The sequence below is a fragment of the Mustelus asterias genome, unplaced genomic scaffold (genome assembly GCF_964213995.1).
Source record: "Mustelus asterias unplaced genomic scaffold, sMusAst1.hap1.1 HAP1_SCAFFOLD_446, whole genome shotgun sequence".
Classification (NCBI taxonomy): Eukaryota; Metazoa; Chordata; class Chondrichthyes; order Carcharhiniformes; family Triakidae; genus Mustelus; species Mustelus asterias.
Window position 1 is genome coordinate 192,760 of NW_027590399.1, and position 20,156 is coordinate 212,915.

At 45.8% G+C, this 20,156-nt stretch overlaps 1 protein-coding gene across 1 annotated transcript in view; it reads right to left on the reverse strand.

The window, feature by feature from the left end:
* Positions 1-753: 753 nt before the first annotated feature.
* LOC144486748 (ubl carboxyl-terminal hydrolase 18-like) overlaps positions 754-20,156 on the reverse strand; it is a 131,571-nt gene continuing 112,168 nt past the window's right edge. Inside the window, exons 10-11 of the mRNA XM_078204775.1 lie at positions 8,705-8,754; positions 754-3,665 (exon numbers count right to left, since the gene is read on the reverse strand). Of these exons, the coding sequence (XP_078060901.1) occupies positions 3,587-3,665; positions 8,705-8,754 (129 nt within the window). The 3' untranslated portion in view covers positions 754-3,586. The remainder of the gene's footprint in view (positions 3,666-8,704; positions 8,755-20,156) is intronic.

Consider the following 20,156-nt stretch of genomic DNA (forward strand, 5'->3'; position numbering starts at 1 on the left):
TCGGAGGGCAGGGCCCTTATTGATTGGCCTTTTGTTCTTGAAAGTAATCTAATCAGAAACTTTAATAGCCATGTCCTTACGTGGCTATCACCTTTTGTTCTTGAAAGTAATCTAATCAAAATGTAACAATACAGCTATGCCCTTATTGGCCAACAGAAGTATGTGGATGTATCTCCGTTGTGTATAACTGAAACTGTTTTGTAAGCCAGACAGAGATTCACGAACCCATGCTTGATGCGCATGGTCTAGCGATCTCTCCTCCGATGCAATAAAGAAGGTTTGCGGAGAATTCTGTGTCTCATCAGTTTTTGATCCGACTTCCGAAAGCAAATTCCACAGAAGGGCCTGTACTGTGCTGTACTGTTCTATGTTCTATGTTAACATCTGTGTGAGGCATGGTGTGAACAATTGGGCAAACCCTGAACAGCTGGAGTCAGGTACACTGTGCATGAGGATCCAACCAGCCTTCCCAAAAAGAGGGACATCACCAAAACGTGTTTTTGAAAAAATACTTGTCTGAACATAAAAGTGTCACTCCCAACACACACTAAGAGCTCATCTGGTCATCTCTTACCCTCGCTAAAATCTCAGCTGTAAGCTGCTACTGGGATTTGAAGTTGCAGAGGGAATGGACAGGATACTCAAAAAACCAATGAGGATTAGAGTGTTCATCATTTCAATGAAATATTGTGAGTTTTGCATGTTGAATGGTAGAAACGTTATAATAGGATTTCGCATCTACTGTGTGTTTTATATGGAAAAATGTACATTTATTTGAAATATTTACTTCTATTCAACACATGGAATATGATGGCAATGATATAGAAGATAGGGAGAATAAACAAAATTTGCTCTCAGAAATCACCTCTCGTTCCCAGAAAGTTCCAAAGTGCTTCACAGCCAATGAATTGTTTCAAAGTGGTAACACTTTCTACAGAGCAAGATCCCAAAAAGGACAGACAACAGGTGTATTCTTTTTGATGATGGAATGTTTTTCAGGACAAAGGGAGAACAAATAACAGCATGGGCTGCTGCACATCCTGTCAGTGAATGCATGGTTCCAGTTTATTGTCTCATTCAAAAGATAGTCCCTTCCACAGTGCAACACTGTTCAGTACCTCACCAGAAAGTCATTGCTCTGGACTTTAGGGTGTGGCGGAAACCCATAACCTTCTGACTGAGACAAAAGAGTAAAGATACAGAGTAAATCTCAGTCTACACTGTCCCCGTCAAAATTCCCAGCACAGGTCGGCATAGTAGCACAGTGGTTAGCACTGCTGCTTCACAGCTCCAGGGACCTGGGTTGGAATCCCGGCTCGGGTCGCTGTCTGTGTGGAGTTTGCACATTCTCCCTGTGTCTGCGTGGGTTTCCTCCGGGTGCTCCGGTTTCCTCCCACAGTCCAAAGATGTGCGGGCTAGGTTGATTGGCCATTCTAAATTGCCCCTTAGTGTCCCGGGATGCATAGGTTTGAGGGGTTAGTGGGTAAATACGTAGGGATATGTGGATAGGGCCTGGGTGGGATTGTGGTTGGTGCAGACTCGATGGGCCGAATGGCCTCTTTCTGCACTGTAGGATCTATGATTCAAATAACAAGGTATAGCATGGTTAGATACAGAGTAAAGCCCCCTCTACACTGTTCACATCAAACACTCCCAGGACAGGTTTGGCATGGGGTTCGATACAGAGTAAATCTCCCTTTAAACTGTCCCTATCAAACACTCCCAGGACAGGTACAGCAGCGGTTAGATACAGAGTCAAACTCACTCTACACTGACGCCATCAATAACACTCCCAAAACAGGTACAGCACAGTGTTTGATTACAGAGTAAATCTCCATATTCCACAGCAGTGGAGCAAGTTTTGTTTTACTAATCAGCTGCGTGTTGTGGTTAAAGTGGGTCCATCTGTCCTGTCGAGAGTTCTGGAACCCATACCAACTGAAAATTTGTTTCAGACAGTCCGAAATGGCTAATATAGAGATCCTAGACATCAATGTTAACTTCGCTTAAATCTGGATCCCATGCCCAGCAAACTGCACCATCCAATTTATTAATGTCACAACTAAAATGTGAAAATGTTTGGTTTCCTCCCTCACTGCAGCTCTGACCGAGTCCTGGCCAGCTCCTGATCACAGACAAAAAGAAACTCTAAATTCTTTCTTTTCAACAGATAATCTGAAATGGCAGAACCACAAAATCTGAAACCAGAAACAGCTACAAAGAACAATACAGCACAGGAACAGGCCCTTCGGCCCTCCAAGCCTGCGCCGCTCATGTGCCCAACTAGACCATTCTTTTGTATCCCTCTATTCCCAGTCTGTTCATGTGGCTATCTAGATAAGTCTTAAACGATCCCAGCGTGTCCGCTACATCCCAGCAAAGTGAGATTCAGTAATATCGAGTAGGCCTCACCCAGAACCTTGTTACCTCTAGATTCTGAGAGTTTACTGCTCTCCTGATCTTTATTCTACTTTCCACCGCATTCAATTCATCCAAACTCCTCTACACACATTCTAGCTCACTCCAAGTCCATTCACCCCTGGAGTTGCTGGGTTCAACAATGCCTTAATTTGAACAAATCTCCCCCAGCCCTCCAAACCTGTGAGATATCTGCACACTCCCATCGGAGTAAACCTCATTTTAATCCATGCGCCATTGGAGGCCTTACCTTCAGCTGCTAAGGTGAATTCATTCTCTAAGCTCCACTGCCTCTCTAGTTAGGGACCAGATCAGAAATCCAAAGTATATTAAAAAGTTAGATTAGACTCAAACAATTTTTTATTTTGGCATTAGTGTGCAGAGGATGAGATGGTTCACTCCAGGTATGATTCTATTGGCACACTAGGAAGCTTTTATCAAAACAAACATGAAAAGTAACAATTCTTAACTGTTGCCTATCTCCATTAGTTCCAATTTAAGCAATATTCATCATAGATTAAAACTCCTCTTCAAAATCAGTTAGCAAACAACACAGGCTTACAAGTGATTTTACTTTTTAGCAGTTCCAGAGCCTGTGAACACCCCTGAAGAGAGATAGAGAGAGAGACACCTGTCCTCTGACACATAAACAACAGCTTCCAGAGAGTGAGAGAGAGCTTAGCTCCATCCATTCACATGACCGTCTCTTGTCAATAAACCTAATTCAACCCTATACTGAAACCCCAGTGGAAAACCAGTAATAAACAAAAATGCATTAGCTCAGATTAAAACAAGCACCCCATTATCTAGGATCAATTATTCTCCTGCATTCTTAACATGGAGCTGCCTAGTTTGCAGACAGATCAGCACCAGGCAAACCGGAGCTGAATTTTAAACATACCCCTTACAAGAAACATGATATAAATATATTTTTTAAGAGTACAGTATCATCACACTCCTTCCATCTTTAAGACACTCCTTCATGTCTCTTTGACTTTTTAGTCACTTTTCCTCGCATCATCTCATAACACGATGACAAATTTTGTTTGAGAATGTTCCTGGGACTATATTAAATGTATTGTGTTGTTGACAGCTGTTGACAGAAATGCCAGATCTTGGTACAAATTTTGTTCGTTGCAATCTTTCAGCTGGAGAGAGGCACTGCCTTTTACTGTCTGCTCGCAGAGGAGACTTTTCTCCCCTCCTGCTTCACTCTCTTGTACAACAGCATGTAGGCAGTCTCACCCCTGCGGGAAGAAAACATTCATAACCATTATAGTGGAGCAGTTTTTAAAAACTCACACAGTAGCTACCCCATGGGCAGGAGCAGCACATGGACCAATACTGCAAAGTGAAGAATGACAGCTGGCTCACTTAGTACACTCCCTATAACTTTGAAACTGGATCTAAAATATATGAGAGAGTGTAAAGGGGTTGGGAGGAGAGTGGGCAGAGTGACATTTTCATAGTTAGGAACAAGACCTGGCCATTCAGCCCCTTAATTCTGTTCTATCATTCAATAACAAAAGCTGTTTGAGATACTGAGAAGCTCAAATCCAGTAAAATAGGAGGGAGTGAGCTTAGTCTATGAGGGTTGTATCTGAGTGAGGATAATGATTGGAGGAGGGTACTTTCGCTTCCTGTTTCAGGGAGCCGCTTCCCACAGAACAGCTCAATGGAAGACCAGAAAGGAGCAGCGAGAGAGATTGACAAGTCACAGCTCACTTGTGCTACCGTGCCGCCCTGACTCTTCAGGACAGCACGGTAGCACAGTGGTTAGCACTGCTGCTTCACAGCTCCAGGGACCTGGGTTCGATTCCCTGCTTGGGTCACTGTCTGTGTAGAGTTTGCACATTCTCCTCGTGTCTGCGTGGGTTTCCTCTGGGTGCTCTGGTTTCCTCCCACATTCCAAAGATGTGCGGGTTAGGTTGATTGGCCATGCTAAAATTGCCCCTTAGTGTCCTGAGATGCTTAGGTTAGAGGGATTAGTGGGTAAAATATGTCGGGATATGGGGGTAGGACCTGGGTGGGATTGTGGTCGGTGCAGACTCGATGGGCTGAATGGCCTCTTTCTGTACTGTCGGGTTTCTATGATGATTTCTGACCATTACTGCCAGAGCCAGCATGGTGGTGGCTGCCATCTGCTGACGTCCTTGCAGTTTGTGGCAGAGCTTGGTCCCTGGCTCTTTGGATCCTGAACCTTGGGGAGTCAATTATGCAGTCAGTCAGGTGGATACAATCTTCCACTGTGTGTCAGTCAGGCGGGTACAGTCTTCCACTGTGCATTAGTCAGGTGGGTACAGTCTGCCACTGTGTCAGGCAGCTTGGTAGAATGTACCATAGAATGTCAGACAGTCTGCTACTGTACATCAGTCAGGTTGGTACAGTCGGCACACTGATTGTCAGTCAGGTGCATATAGTCTGCCACTGTGCTTTATTTAGGTGGGTACAGTATCCCAATGTGTGTCAGTAAAGTGTTGTAATATCTGCCATTGTGTGCCATCTGCTGCATACTCCTGCAGTGTGTGTCAGTCAGGTGGGTATAGTCTGCCACTGTCAGTCAGATGGGTACAGTATGCCACTCTGTCTGTCAGGTTGGTGCAGCCTGCCATTGTGCCTCAGTCAGGTGGGTACAATATGCCACTGTGTCAAGTCAGATGGGTACAGTCTGCTACTGTGTGTCAATCAGGTTGGTACAATATGCCACTGTGTGTCAAGTCAGATGGGTACAGTCTGCTACTGTGTGTCAATCAGGTTGGTACAATATGCCACTGTGTGTCAAGTCAGATGGGTACAGTCTGCTACTGTGTGTCAATCAGGTTGGTACAATATGCCATTGTGTCAATCGGGTGGGTACATTTTGCCACTGTGCATCAGTCAGGTTGGTACAATATGCCATTGTGTCAATCAGGTGGGTTCAGTCTGCCACTGTGCATCAGTCAGGTGGGTACAGTCTGCCACTGTGTGTCAGTCAGGTTGATACAGTCTGCCACTGTGTGTCAGTCAGGTGGGTACAGTCTGCCACTGTGTGTCAGTCAGGTGGGTACAGTCTGCCACTGTGTGTCAGTCAGGTTGGTACAGTCTGCCACTGTGTGTCAGTCAGGTGGGTACAGTCTGCCACTGTGTGTCAGTCAGGTGGGTACAGTCTGCCACTGTGTGTCAGTCAGGTTGGTACAATATGCCATTGTGTCAATCAGGTGGATACATTTTGCCACTGTGCGTCAGTCAGGTGGGTTCAGCAAGTGATTAGGAAGGCAAATAGAATGTTGGTGTTTGTTGCCAGGGGAATGGAATCTCAATGTAGATTGAAGATGGAGATGAGGAGAGTTTGTTTCTCTCAGAGTGTTGTAAATCTTTGGAATTCTCTTCCTCAGAGAGTGGTGGAGGCTGCGGCAGTTAATATTTTTCAGACAGAGATAGATCAATTCTTGACTAACAAGGGAATCAAAGGTTATTGGGGGTTCAGTAGAATGTGGAGTTGAGGCTACAATGAGTTCAGCCGTGATCTTGTCAAATGGTTTGAGGGGCCAACTGGCCTACTGCTGCTCCTAATTCCTATGCTCATTATTATGTATTGACCCAGGAGCTTGTATCAACCGAAACAGTCAGAATGCTGGACTCACTCTCCTGATCAGCTCGACTTGTGAATGGTCTCATGGCCTAGATTGGTTGGAAATCTGTCTGGAGGCTTTGGCGATGCACTTTCTATGGGTTGCAAGACAACTGGTGACTACACCAGTTACACCAGCACTGCTAACTGTAAATGGAAACTGCTGAACTTTGCACGAGTCTGTGCAAAGCCATTCAGTAAAATTGCTGGAACACTGAGTGAAAACGTGGAAGGCCTCTGCCACACATTCATCTGATCAACTACATTCAGAAAATGGATGACAGGAGCATGGTGAATAAATTGGGAAAAAAATTCTGATTAACATCAAAGCTTTGTGGGAGAGCACTTTGGAGATAGTGACCATAATTCAGTGTCTTTCATTATTGCAATGGAGAGGGATAGGGCCGTACGGCAGGGCAAGGTTTACAATTAGGGGTAATTATGATGCAATTAGGCAAGAATTAGGGAGCATAAGATGGGAACAGAAACTATCAGGGAAAGGCACAAATGAAAAGTGGAGCTTGTTCAAGGAACAAATACTGCGTGTCCTTGATAGGCATGTCCCTGTCAGGCAGGGAGGAAATGGCCGAGTGAGGGAACCATGGTTCACAAAAGAGGTTGAATGTCTTGTCAAGAGGAAAAAGGAAGCGTATCTAAGGATGAGAAAACAAGGTTCAGTTGGGTCGCTTGAGGGTTACAAGGTAGCAAGGAATGAGCTAAAAATAGGGCTTAGGAGAGCTAGGAGGGGGCATGAGAAGTCCTTGGCGGGTCGGATCAAGGAAAACCCCAAGGCTTTTTACTCCTATGTGAGAAATAAAAGAATGACCAGGGTGAGGTTAGGTTCGGTCAAAGATAGTGGTGGGAGCTTGTGCATGGAGTCAGAAGAGATAGGAGAGGCGATGAATGAATACTTTTCTTCAGTGTTCACCAAGGAGAGGGACCATGTTTTTGAGGATGAGAATGGGATACAGACTGATAGGCTGGAGGAGGTAGATGTTCTGAGGGAAGGTGTATTAGCAATTTTGAAAAGCCTGAGGGTCGATAAGTCCCCTGGGCCAGATGGGATATATCCTAGGATTCTTTGGGAGGCAAGGGATGAGATTGCAGAGCCTTTGGCTTTGATCTTTGGGTCCTCACTGTCCACGGGGATTGTGCCAGAGGACTGGAGAGTGGCGAATGTTGTTCCTCTGTTCGAGAAAGGAAATAGGAATGACCCTGGTAAATATAGGCCGGTTAGTCTTACTTCGGTGGTCGGTAAGTTAATGGAAAAGGTCCTGAGGGATAGGATTTATGACCATTTGGAAAGATGCAGCTTAATCCATGATAGTCAGCACGGATTCATGAAGGGTAAGTCTTGCCTCACAAATTTGATTGAATTCTTTGAGGAGGTAACTAAGTGTGTAGATGAAGGTAGAGCAGTTGATGTCGTATACATGGATTTTAGTAAGGCGTTTGATAAGGTTCCCCATGGTAGGCTCATGAAGAAAGTAAGGAGGTGTGGGATAGAGGGAAATTTGGCCGATTGGATAAGTAACTGGCTATCTCATAGAAGACAGAGGGTGGTGGTGGATGGAAAATTTTCAGACTGGAGACCAGTTACCAACGGTGCACCACAGGGATCAGTGCTGGGTCCTCTGCTCTTTGTGATTTGTATCAATGATTTGGAGGAGGGGGCTGAAGGGTGGGTCAGTAAATTTGCTGATGACACCAAGATTGGCGGAGTAGTGGATGAGGTGGAGGGCTGTTGTAGGCTGCAAAGAGACATTGATAGGATGCAGAGCTGGGCCGAAAAATGGCAGATGGAGTTTTACACTGATAAATGCAAGGTGATTCATTTTGGTAGGACAAATTTGAATGCGGATTACAGGGTCAACGGTAGGGTTCTGAGGAATGTGGAGGAACAGAGAGATCTTGGGTTCATATCCACAGATCTCTGAAGGTTGCCACTCAAATGGATAGAGCCGTGAAGAAGGCCTATAGTGTGTTCGCCTTTATTAACAGGGGGTTTGAGTTTAAGAGCCGTTGGGTTATGCTGCAACTGTACAGTACCTTGGTGAGGCCACATTTGGAATATTGTGTGCAGTTCTGGTCACCTCACTATAAGAAGGATGTGGAAGCATTGGAGAGAGTGCAGAGGACATTTACCAGGATGCTGCCTGGTTTGGAGGGTAGGTCTTATGAGGAAAGGTTGAGGGAGCGGAGGAGGATGAGAGGTGACTTAATAGAGGTTTATAACATGATGAGGGGGATAGATAGAGTGCACTTTCAGAGACTATTTCCTCGGGGGCATAACTATAAGGTTCATGGTGGGAGATATAGGAGGGATGTCCGAGGTAGGTTCTTTACTCAGAGAGTGGTTGGGGTGTGGGATGGACTGCCTGCTGTGATCGTGGAGTCGGACACTTTAAGAACTTTCAAGCGGTTATTGGATAGGCACATGGAGCACATTAGAATGATAGGGAGTGGGATAGCTTGATCTTGGTTTCGGACAAAGCTCGGCACAACATTGAGGGCGAAGGGCCTGTACTGTGCTGTACTGTTCTATGTTCTATGTTCTGTACCTGGGCCAATACTGAGCACCCAGCTTATTCCCATGTGGAATCCACTCTGATTACTGTTCAGCATCAGCAGAAACCATGAATTGAGGCTTTCAGTTCAGTTCAATAAAATACTCACCATGACGAGTCTCGACACCCAAAGGTCTGCTTGACATCATCCCAATTCACCTGTCAATGAAACATAGACACATAGAAACTAGAAGAAGGAGTAGGCCATTTGGCCCTTCGAGCCTGCCCAACCATTCATTTTGATCATGGCTGATCATCAAATTCAATATCCTGATCCCCCCTTCCTCCCACATCCCTTTAGCCCCAAGAGCTATATCTAATTTCTTCTTGAAATCAGACAACGTTTTGGCCTCAACTGCTTTCTGTGGTAGAGAATTCCACACACTCACCACCCTCTGGGTGAAGAAATTTCTCCTCACCTCAGTTCTAAAAGGTTTACCGCTTATCCTCAAACTATGACTCCTCGTTCTGGACACCCCCACTATTGGGAACATTCTTTCTGAATCTACCCTGTCTAACCCTGTTAGAATTTTGTAAGTTTCTATGAGATCCCCTCTCACTCTTCTAAACTCAAATGAATATAATGCTAATCGACTTAGTCTCTCCTCACATGACAGACCTGCCATCCCAGGATTCAGCCTAGTAAACCTTCGCTGTACTCCTGTAGAAAGACAGAAAAGAAAAGGGCTTCTATAAGATTGTAAGAGTTTTAACAGGTGTATTTGGTAGCAAATGCCATTACTCTTACTGTGTTTACCCCAGTCCAACGCCGGCATCTCCACATCATTCTATAAGATTGGCAGACTCTGCTCGGGTTTTTGTTTAATCAACTTAGATGCAGAATTCACTTTATCAATGGGCAGCAAGATTGATAGTAATTATAATGAAGTGTTTTAAATACTTTGTAGCTTTAAAGTTACGTGTAATACCTTTAATTAGTCCATATATATAAAGATATATATAAAGATATCTTCTATACGTTTTTAGAAGTTTAACAAAAAAACTTAGATGCAGTTACAGAGTGCCCTTTGATACCAAACACGTTAGATACATTCCTTTAAAGCACCCAACTGTTGGAATCACAAGGCCATAAAGGAGACTTAATTGCCTCACCAGACACCTTATCAGAAACACTGATACAAGAGTGAGTTTTAATGAAGCTGCCTTCACAGTTTCTAATCAAAACAGTCAGAAAGATATTAATGTCTTAGCCAACGCAAAAGTTATGGTAGGGAACTTAGTGGGAACTGACAAGAATTAATGGTAACATAATGATACCCCGTCACACTGTAGGTAGTGATGAAAAGCTCAGTCACTGAATTGATAAGCAATGTATACATGCGTTTCATAATGTTGGCAATAAATAAAATTTATCAGGGCTATAATCGGAGATTATCCTGAAGGCAAGTTGAGTTGACCACATCCCTTAGAGATTCAGTAACTTCACTGACAAGGCCATAAAATACTAATAGAACCATAGAACCATAGAAAATTACAGCTCAGAAACAGGCCTTTTGGCCCTTCTTGTCTGTGCCGAACCATTTTTTGCCTAGTCCCACTGACCTGCACTTGGACCATATCCCTCCACACCCCTCTCATCCATGAACCCGTCCAAGTTTTTCTTAAATGTTAAAAGTGACCCCGCATTTACCACTTTATCCACACTCCCACCGCTCTCTGCGTGAAGAAGCCCCCCATAATATTCCCTTTAAACTTTTCTCCTTTCACCCTTAACCCATGCCCTCTGGTTTTTTTCTCCCCTAGCCTCAGCGGAAAAAGCCTGCTTGCATTCACTCTATCTATACCCATCAAAATCTTATACACCTCTATCAAATCTCCCCTCAATCTTCTACGCTCCAGGGAATAAAGTCCCAACCTATTCAATCTCTCTCTGTAACTCAGCTTCTCAAGTCCCGGCAACATCCTTGTGAACCTTCTCTGCACTCTTTTAACCTTATTTACATCCTTCCTGTAACTAGGTGACCAAAACTGTACACAATACTCCAAATTCGGCCTCACCAATGCCTTATATAACCTTACCATAACACTCCAACTTTTATACTCGATACTCCAATTTATAAAGGCCAATGTACCAAAGGCACTCTTTACGACCCTATCCACCTGTGACGTCACTTTTAGGGAATTCTGTACCTGTATTCCCAGATCCCTCTGTTCAACTGCACTCTTCAGAGTCCTACCATTTACCCTGTACATTCTACTTGGGTTTGTCCTTCTAATGTGCAATATCTCACACTTGTCTGCGTTAAATTCCATTTGCCATTTTTCAGCCCATTTTTCTAGTAGGTCCAAATCCCTCTGCAAGCTTTGAAAACCTTCCTCACTGTCCACTACACCTCCAATCTTTGTATCATCAGCAAACTTGCTGATCCAATTTACCACATTATCATCCAGATCATTGATATAGATGACAAACAACAATGGACCCAACACCGATCCCTGCGGCACACCACTAGTCACAGGCCTCCACTCAGAGAAGCAATCCTCCACAACCACTCTCTGGCTTCTTCCATTGAGCCAGTGTCTTATCCAATTTACTACCTCCCCATGTATACCTAGCGACTGAACCTTCCTAACTAACCTCCCATGAGGGACCTTGTCAAAGGCCTTGCTGAAATCCAGGTAGACAACATCCACCGCCTTCCCTTCATCCACTTTCCTGGTAACCTCCTCGAAAAACTCTAATAGATTGGTCAAACATGACCTACCACGCACAAAGCCATGTTGACTCTCCCTAATAAGTCCCTGTCTATCCAAATATTTGTAGATCCTATCCCTTATCACACCTTCCAACAACTTGCCCACCACCGACGTCAAACTTACTGGCCTATAATTTTCCGGATTTCTTTTGAAACCTTTTTTAAACAACGGAACAACATGAGCCACCCTCCAATCATCCGGCACCTCCCCCGTGAATGCTGACATTTTAAATATGTCTGCCAGGGCCCCTGCAAGTTCAACACTAGCTTCCCTCAAGGTCATAGGCTTTTGGAGGCCACTTTGTATCCTTTATCAATTAAAGGATGCCCATGTGAGACTGTTTTAGTGAAGATGTTTTGTGAGGCTGCTATCAAAAATAGAGACATGATGTCTGACAAAGAGACTAGAGGACAGGCTTAGTGATGATATATTGGGGTATCCCACGAGGTATCATGATCTCATAGATCAGGGTAGTTCAGTATTTTTTCTATTGGATCAATACGTAAAGTATGTCATTTGTAATACTTTTGATTGAATTGTGTCCAACTGACTGTGAGCTGCAGAATTGTATAAACCAGGATGATTTTCTTTGTCCGTTGGAGTGATATCTCTGATCCATTGTGTCGAGAGACGACCCCCCTTGCTAGCAAGTAAAATAAAGACAATCTGTCAGTTAAGTATCTTGTGTTAATGTGTGTTTGTGTTAAAGTCAAACTGGGAAGTCGAGATTTCAACACTCCCTTGATAGCAAGGACATTCTTCCTCAGATAAGGACACCAAAACTGCACACAATACTCCAGGTGTGGCTTCACCAACAATTGCAATAAAACATCCCCATCACTATACTCAAATCCTCTCACTATGAAATCCGACATACCATTTGCCTTCTTTACAGCCTGCTATACTGGCACGCTTACTTTCAGTGACTGATGCATGAGAACTCCAAGGTCTCATTGAGGGTCCGTCTCTCTCAATTTACACATAGTCATTATTATGGCATGTACAGCACAGAGCACGCACCCCTGTCTAGGGAACATGTATCACGGAGTACGCAACTGTGAGTGTGCAAGGGGTGGGTGTGAGTGTGCAAGGGGAGGGTGTGAGTGTGCAAGGGGAGGGTGTGAGTGTGCAAGGGGAGGGTGTGAGTGTGCAAGGGGAGGGGTGAGTGTGCAAGGGGAGGGTGTGAGTGTGCAAGGGGAGGGAATGATTGGGAGAGGGTGATTGGGGGAGGGGAGAGGGTGATTGGGGGAGGGGAGGGGGTGAGTTCTCCTTCTACACTGTCCCAATCAAACACCCCCAGGAGAGGTGCAGTACAGAGTTAGATACAGAATGAAGGTCCCTTTTCACTGTCCCCATCAAATACTCCCACAACGGATACAGCATGGGGTTAGATGCAGAGGAAAACTCCTGCTAAATTGTTCCCATTAGCACTCCCAGGACAGGTACAGCATGGGGTTAGATACAGATAATGCTCCCTCTCCACTGTTTCCATTAAACCCTCCCAGGACACGTACAACACGGGGTTAGATACAGAGCAAAGCTCCCTCTACACTGTCCATATCACATACCCCCAGTAGAAGTACAGCACGTGGTTAGATAAAGAGTAAATTTCCCTCAACACTGTCCCCATCAAATCTTCTTACTGTGTTTACCCCAGTCCAACGCCGGCATCTCCACATCATGACTTCCATCAAACACTCCCAGGACAGGTACAGCATGGGGTTAGATACAGAGTAAAGCTCCCTCGAGACTGTCGCCATCAAATACTCCTAGCACAGGTACAGTATGGGGTTCAATACAGAGCAAAGCTCTCACTACATTGTCCCCATCAAACACTCCCAGGACAGGTACAGCATGGGGTTCGATACAGAGCCAAGCTCCCTCTACATTGTCCCCATCAAGCGCTGTCAGGATAGATACAGCAGGAGATTTGATAAAGATTAAAACTGCCTCGACACAGTCACCATCAAACACTCCCAGGACAGGTACAGCACGGAGTGAGATACAGAGTAAAGCTCCTGCTAAATTGTCCCCATTACACTCCCAGCACAGGTATCATAGAAACCCTACAGTACAGAAAGAGGCCATTCGACCCATCGAGTCTGCACCAACCACAATCCCACCCAGGCCCTATCCCCATATCCCTACATATTTACCCACTAATCCTTCTAACCTACACTAGGGGTTAGATAAAGATAAAGCTCCCTATACACTGTTCCCATCAAACACTCCCAGGATAAGTACAACACGTGGTTAGATAAAGAGTAAATCTCCCTGTACACTGTTCATATCAAACATTCCGAGGACAGGTGCAGCACTGGGTTAGATACAGATAAAGCGCCCTCTACACTGACCCTATCAAACAATCCTGTAAAGACTCGCATTCCAACCATTATTTTGTAAATTGAGTTTGTGTCTTTATATGCCCTGTTTGTGAACAGAACTCCCACTTACCTGACGAAGGAGCAGCGCTCCGAAAGCTAGTGGCTTGTGCTACCAAATAAACCTGTTGGACTTTAACCTGATGTTGTGAGACTTCTTACTGTGTTTACCCCAGTCCAACACCAGCATCTCCACATCATGACTATCAAACACTCCCAGGACAGGTGTAGTATGGGGTTAGATACAGAATAAAGCTCCCTCTAAACATCCCCAACAAACATTCCCAGGGTAGGTACAGCACATTCTTAGATGCAGAGTAAAGTTCCCTCTATACTGTTCCCATCAAACGATCCCAGGACGGTACAGCACGGAGTTCAATAACGAGTAAATCTCCCTCTTCACCGTCCCCATCAAACACTCGCAGGACAAGAGCAGCATGGGGTTTGATACAAAGCAAAGCTCCCTCTACGTTGTCCCCATCTGGCACTACCAGGACAGATACAGCACGGGCTTTGAAAAAGAGTAAAGATCCTCGAAACGGTCACCGTCAAACACTCCCAGGGCAGGTACAGCATGTGGTTAGTTACAGAGTAAATCTCCTTCTATACTGTTCCCATCAAACATACCCAGGGCAAGTACAACAGGTGGTTAGATACAGATAAAGCTCTCTCTACCATGTCCCCATCAAACACTCCTAGGACAGGTGCAATTCGGGGTTAGATATTGAATAAAGCTCCCTCTACACTGTCCCAATCAAACATTCACAAGGCAGGTTCAGATAGAGAATAAAGCTCCCTCTATACATTCCCATCTAACATTTCCAGATAGGTACAGCATGAGGTTAGATACAGAGTAAAATTGCCTCTGCACTGTCCCTATCAAACTCTCCCAGGGCAGGTATGGTACGGGGTTAGATAATGAGTAATGCTCCCTCTACCCTTCCCCATCAAACAATCCCAGCACAGGTACAGTATAGGGTTAGATGCAGAATAAAGCTCCCTCTACACCATCCCCATCTAACACTCCCAGGACAGATAAGCACAGAGTTAGATAAAGAGCAAAGCTCCCTCTTCACTGTCCCCATCAAACACTCCCAGAACAGGTACAGCATGGGATTAGATTGAGGTTTGAGCTCCCACTAAACTTTCCCCCTAAACACTCCAAGGACAGGTACAGCACGGGGTTAGATATAGAGTAATGCTCCCTCTACACTGTCCATATCAAACACTCCGAGGACAGATGCAGTATGTGGTTAGATATTGAATAAAGCTCCCTCTACACTGTCCCAATCAAACATTCACAGGGCAAGTTCAGATAGGGAATGAAGCTCTCTCTATACATTCCCATCAAACATTCCCAGGTAGGTACAGCATGAGGTTAGATACAGAGTAAAACTCCCTCTGCCCTGCCCCCATGAAACTCTCCCAGGCCAGGTACAGTACGGGATTAGATACTGAGTAATACTGAGTTTCTACCAATACACAAAGGCCAAAACAGTAACTAGGGAGAGAGGAGGGCCTCTTAAGGATCAACAAGGTCATCTATGTGCGGATCCACAAGAGATGGGTGAAATCCTAAATGAATATATCTCATCAGTATTTACTGTTGAGAAAAGCATGGATGTTAGGGAACTTGGGGAAATAAATAGTGATGTCTTGAGGAGTGTACATATTACAGAGAAGGAGATGCTGGAAGTCTTAAAGCGCATCAAGGTAGATAAATCCCCGGGACCTGATGAAGTGTATCCCAGGACACTGTGGATGGCCAGGGAGGAAATTGCGGGTCCCCTAGCATAGATATTTGAATCATCGATAGTCACGGGTGAGGTGCCTGAAGATTGGAGGGTGGCAAATGTTGTGCCTTTGTTTAAAAAGGGCTGTGGGGAAAAGCCTGGGAAGTACAGGCTGGTGAGTCTCACATCTGTAGTGGGTAAGTTAGAACATAGAACATAGAACAGTACAGCACAGAACAGGCCCTTCGGCCCACGATGTTGTGCCGAGCTTTATCTGAAACCAAGATCAAGCTATCCCACTCCCTATCATCCTGGTGTGCTCCATGTGCCTATCCAATAACCGCTTAAATGTTCCTAAAGTGTCTGACTCCACTATCACTGCAGGCAGTCAATTCCACACCCCAACCACTCTCTGCGTAAAGAACCTACTTCTGATATCCTTCCTATATCTCCCACCACGAACCCTATAGTTATGCCCCCTTGTAATAGCTCCATCCACCCGAGGAAATAGTCTTTGAACGTTCACTCTATCTATCCCCTTCATCATTTTATAAACCTAGAAATCATAGAAATCATAGAAACCCTACAGTGCAGAAGGAGGCCATTTGGCCCATCGAGTCTGCACCGACCACAATCCCACCCAGGCCCTACCCCCACATATTTTACCCGCTAATCCCTCTAACCGACGCATCCCAGGACTCTAAGGGGCAATTTTTTTTAACCTGGCCAATCAACCTAACCCGCACATCTTTGGACTGTGGGAGGAAACCGGAGCACCCGGAGGAAACCCACGCACACACGAGGAGAATGTGCAAACTCCACACAGACAGTGACCCGAGCCGGGAATCGAACCCGGGACCCTGGAGCTGTGAAGCAGCAGTGCTAACCACTGTGCTACCGTGCCGCCCTCTATTAAGTCTCCCCTCAGCCTCCTCCGCTCCAGAGAGAACAGCCCTAGCTCCCTCAACCTTTGCTCATAAGACCTACAAGACCTACATACAGTAAATGACAGAATGCTTAAGAGTATTGATAGGCAGAGGGATTTGGGTGTACAGGTACACAGGTCACTGAAAGTGGCAACGCAGGTGGAGAAGATAGTCACGAAGGCATACGGCATGCTTGCCTTCAACGGCCGGAGCATTGAGTTTAAAAATTGGCAAGTCATGTTGCAGCTTTATAGAACCTTAGTTAGAACCTCAACCTCCTCCGCTCCAGAGAGAACAGCCCTAGCTCCCTCAACCTTTCCTCATAAGACCTACCCTCCAAACCAGGCAGCATCCTGGTAAATCTCCTCTGCACTCTTTCCAGCGCTTCCACATCCTTCTTATAGTGAGGTGACCAGAACTGCACACAATATTGGATGTGAATATAGGAGGCATGGTTGGTAAGTTTGCAGATGACATCAAGATTGGTGGCATAGTGGATAGTGACGCAGATTATCTAGGATTGCAATGGGATCTTGGTCAATTGGGCCAGTGGACTGAAGAATGGCAGATGAAGTTTACTTTAGATAAATACAGGGTGATTCATTTTGGTAGATTGAATCAGGGCAGGACTTACTCAGTTAATGGTTGGGCATTGGGGAGAGTTACAGAACAAAGAGATCTAGGGGTACATGTTATAGCCCCTTGAAAGTGCAGTCACACGTGGACAGAGTGGTGAAGAAGGCATTCGGCATGCTTGGTTTCATTGGTCAGAACATTGAATACAGGAGTTGGGACGTCTTGTTGAAGTTCTACAAGACATTGGTAAGGCCACACTTGGGATACTGTTTACAATTCTGGTCACCCTATTATAGAAAGGATATTATTAAACTAGAAAGAGTGCAGAAACGATTTACTAGGATGCTACCAGGACTTGATGGTTTGAATTATAAGGAGAGGCTGGATAGACAGGGACTTTTTTCTCTGGAGTGTAGAAGGCTGAGGGGTGATCTTATGGAGGTCTCTAAAATAATGAGGGGCACAGATCAACTAGATTGTCAATATCTTTTCCCAAAGGTAGGGGAATCTAAAACTAGAGGGCATAGGTTTAAGGTGAGAGGGGAGAGATACAAAATGGTCCAGAGGGGCAATATTTTCACACATAGGGTGGTGTCTGGAACAAGCTGCCAGAGGTTGTAGTAGAGGCGAGTACAAGTTTGTCTTTTAAAAAACATTTAGACAGGTACATTGGTACGATGGGTATAGAGGGATATGGGCCTAATGTGGGCAATTGGGACTAGCTTCGGGGTTTAAAAAAAAAAGGCGGCATGGACAAGTTGGGCCAAAGAGCCTGTTTCCATGCTGTAAACTTCTATGACTCCCTCTACACTTCCCCAGCAAACACTCTCAGCACAGGTAAAGATTGGGATTAGATACAAAATAAAGCTCCCACTACATCGTCCCCATCTAACACTCCCAGGACAGATGCAGCATGGGGTTAGATATTGAATAAAGCTTCCTCTACACAGTCCCAACCAAACATTCATAGGGCAGGTTCAGATAGAGAATAAAGCTCCCTCTGTACATTCCCATCAAACATTCCCAGGTAGGTACAGTATGAGGTTAGATACAGAGTAAAACTCCCTCTGCACTGTCCCCATCAAACTTTCCCAGGCCAGGTACGGTACAGGGTTCGATACTGAGTAATGTTCCCTTTACACGGGGCGGCATGGTAGCACAGTGGTTAGCACTGCTGCTTCACAGCTCCAGGGGCCTGGGTTCGATTCCCGGCTTGGGTGGAGCTTGCACATTCTCCTCGTGCCTGCGTGGGTTTCCTCCGGGTGCTCCGGTTTCCTCCCACAGTCCAAAGATATGCGGGTTAGGTTGATTGGCCATGCTAAAAGATTGCCCCTTAGTGTCTTAAGATGCGCAGGTTAGAGGGATTAGTGGGTAAATATGTAGGGATATGTGGGTAGGGCCTGGCTGGGGTTGTGGTCAGTGCAGACTCGATGGGCTGAATGGCCTCTTTCTGTACTATGATTTCTGTGATTGACTTCCCCATCAAACACTCCCAGCACAGGTACAGTATGGGGTTAGATGCAGAATAAAGCTCCCTCTACACCGTCCCCATCTAATACTCCCAAGACAGAAGCTACAGAAGGATATAGATAGGCTGGAAATATGGGCAAAAGTCAGTTAGTTGGGGGGATAGTTGCTTTGGAGAAAGGCAGAGGTGTGACTGGTGACAGGATTTTGGGGGTAAGATTTAATTTAAAGTACTTTTTCGCGGGTGTTATTTATTTAATTAATTAATTTTAAATTTTGGCGCGAAACCGGCAGTGGCCGCGGGGTTTACTGGAAAGGGTCTTTTGAGTTTTTTTTAGTGCACGGGAGGTTTAAAAGGCAGGCCCCACTATCTAACGGGCAGCGTTGGGAGCGGGCAGCGGAGTGAGAGGGAGCTGAGTGAGAACTGAGGGGCTTTGGCTCATCGGGCTTAGGCAGAAAGGGCGAGCAGGGGTGAGTTTCTTATTTTTTTTAATTTGTAATTTACTTTTCTCTGTGTACCTTGGAAGAAAGGGTGAAATATGAGTGTTAAGCCAGTGTGTTGCTCGCAGTGCAGTATGTGGGAGGTCCTGGAGGCACCTGGCCTCCCGGACATCCACATCTGTGAGGGGTGTGTCGAGCTGCGGTTCCTGAGGGCCCGTGTTAGGGAGCTGGAACTGCAGCTTGACGATCTTAGGCGGGTGAGGGAGAATGAGGAGGTGATAGACAAGAGCTATCATCAGGTGGTCACACCAGGGCCACGGGAGGAGGCCAAGTGGGTGACAGCCAGGAAGGGTAAAACACGGGTGATTGAGAGCACCCCGGTGGAAGTGCCCCTACATAACAAGTACTCCTGTCTGAGTACTGTTGGGGGGGACAGCCCATCTGGGGTTGGCAGCAGTGGCCGTGTCTCCGGGGTGGAGTCCGGCCCTGTAACTCAGAGGGCTAAGGAAAGGAGGAGGAAGGCGGTATTAATCGGGGACTCGACAGTCAGGGGGACGGACAGGCCATTTTGCGGAGGCAGGCGGGAGTCTCGCATGGTGGTCTGCCTCCCTGGGGCTGGGATCCAGGATGTCGCTCGGCAAGTCCCAGAAATCCTGAGGTGGGAGGGAGAGGAGCCGGAGGTAGCGGTACATATTGGTACCGCTGATGTGGGTAAGAAGGGGGAAGGGAACATGAAAAAAGAGTATAGGGAATTAGGGAGACAGCTGAGAAGGAGGAAAGCAAAGGTAGTAATCTCGGGATTGCTGCCTGTGCCACGGGAAGGTGAGGAAAGGAATGGAGTGAGGTGGAGGATGAATGTGTGGCTGAGGGAATGGTACAGGCGGCAGGGATTCAGGTTCCTGGACCATTGGGTCCTCTTTAGGGGCAGGTGTGACCTGTATACTAAAAACGGGTGGCACTTGAATCCCAGGGGGACCAATATCCTGGCAGGAAGGTTGGCTAAGGCTACTGGGGAGAGTTTAAACTAGATAGGTTGGGGGGAGGGGATCAAAGTGACGTGACTGAGAGTGAGGAAGGTAGCTCGCAAACAGAGAAGGGTGCAAGAGGGCAGGTGGACTGGGAACAGAGAAGGGGAGAGGTCAGACCATAGGATTGAGATGTGTCTACTCTAATGCCAGGAGTATAGTGAATAAACAACTAGCTAAAGGAGGAGAGGGCTTGGGAGATGTTAGTAGCGCTTCAACAAACCGGGTCCAGATAAAGGCTGGTATAAAGACACTTTGCCTGAATGCACAAAGCATTCGAAACAAAGTAAATGA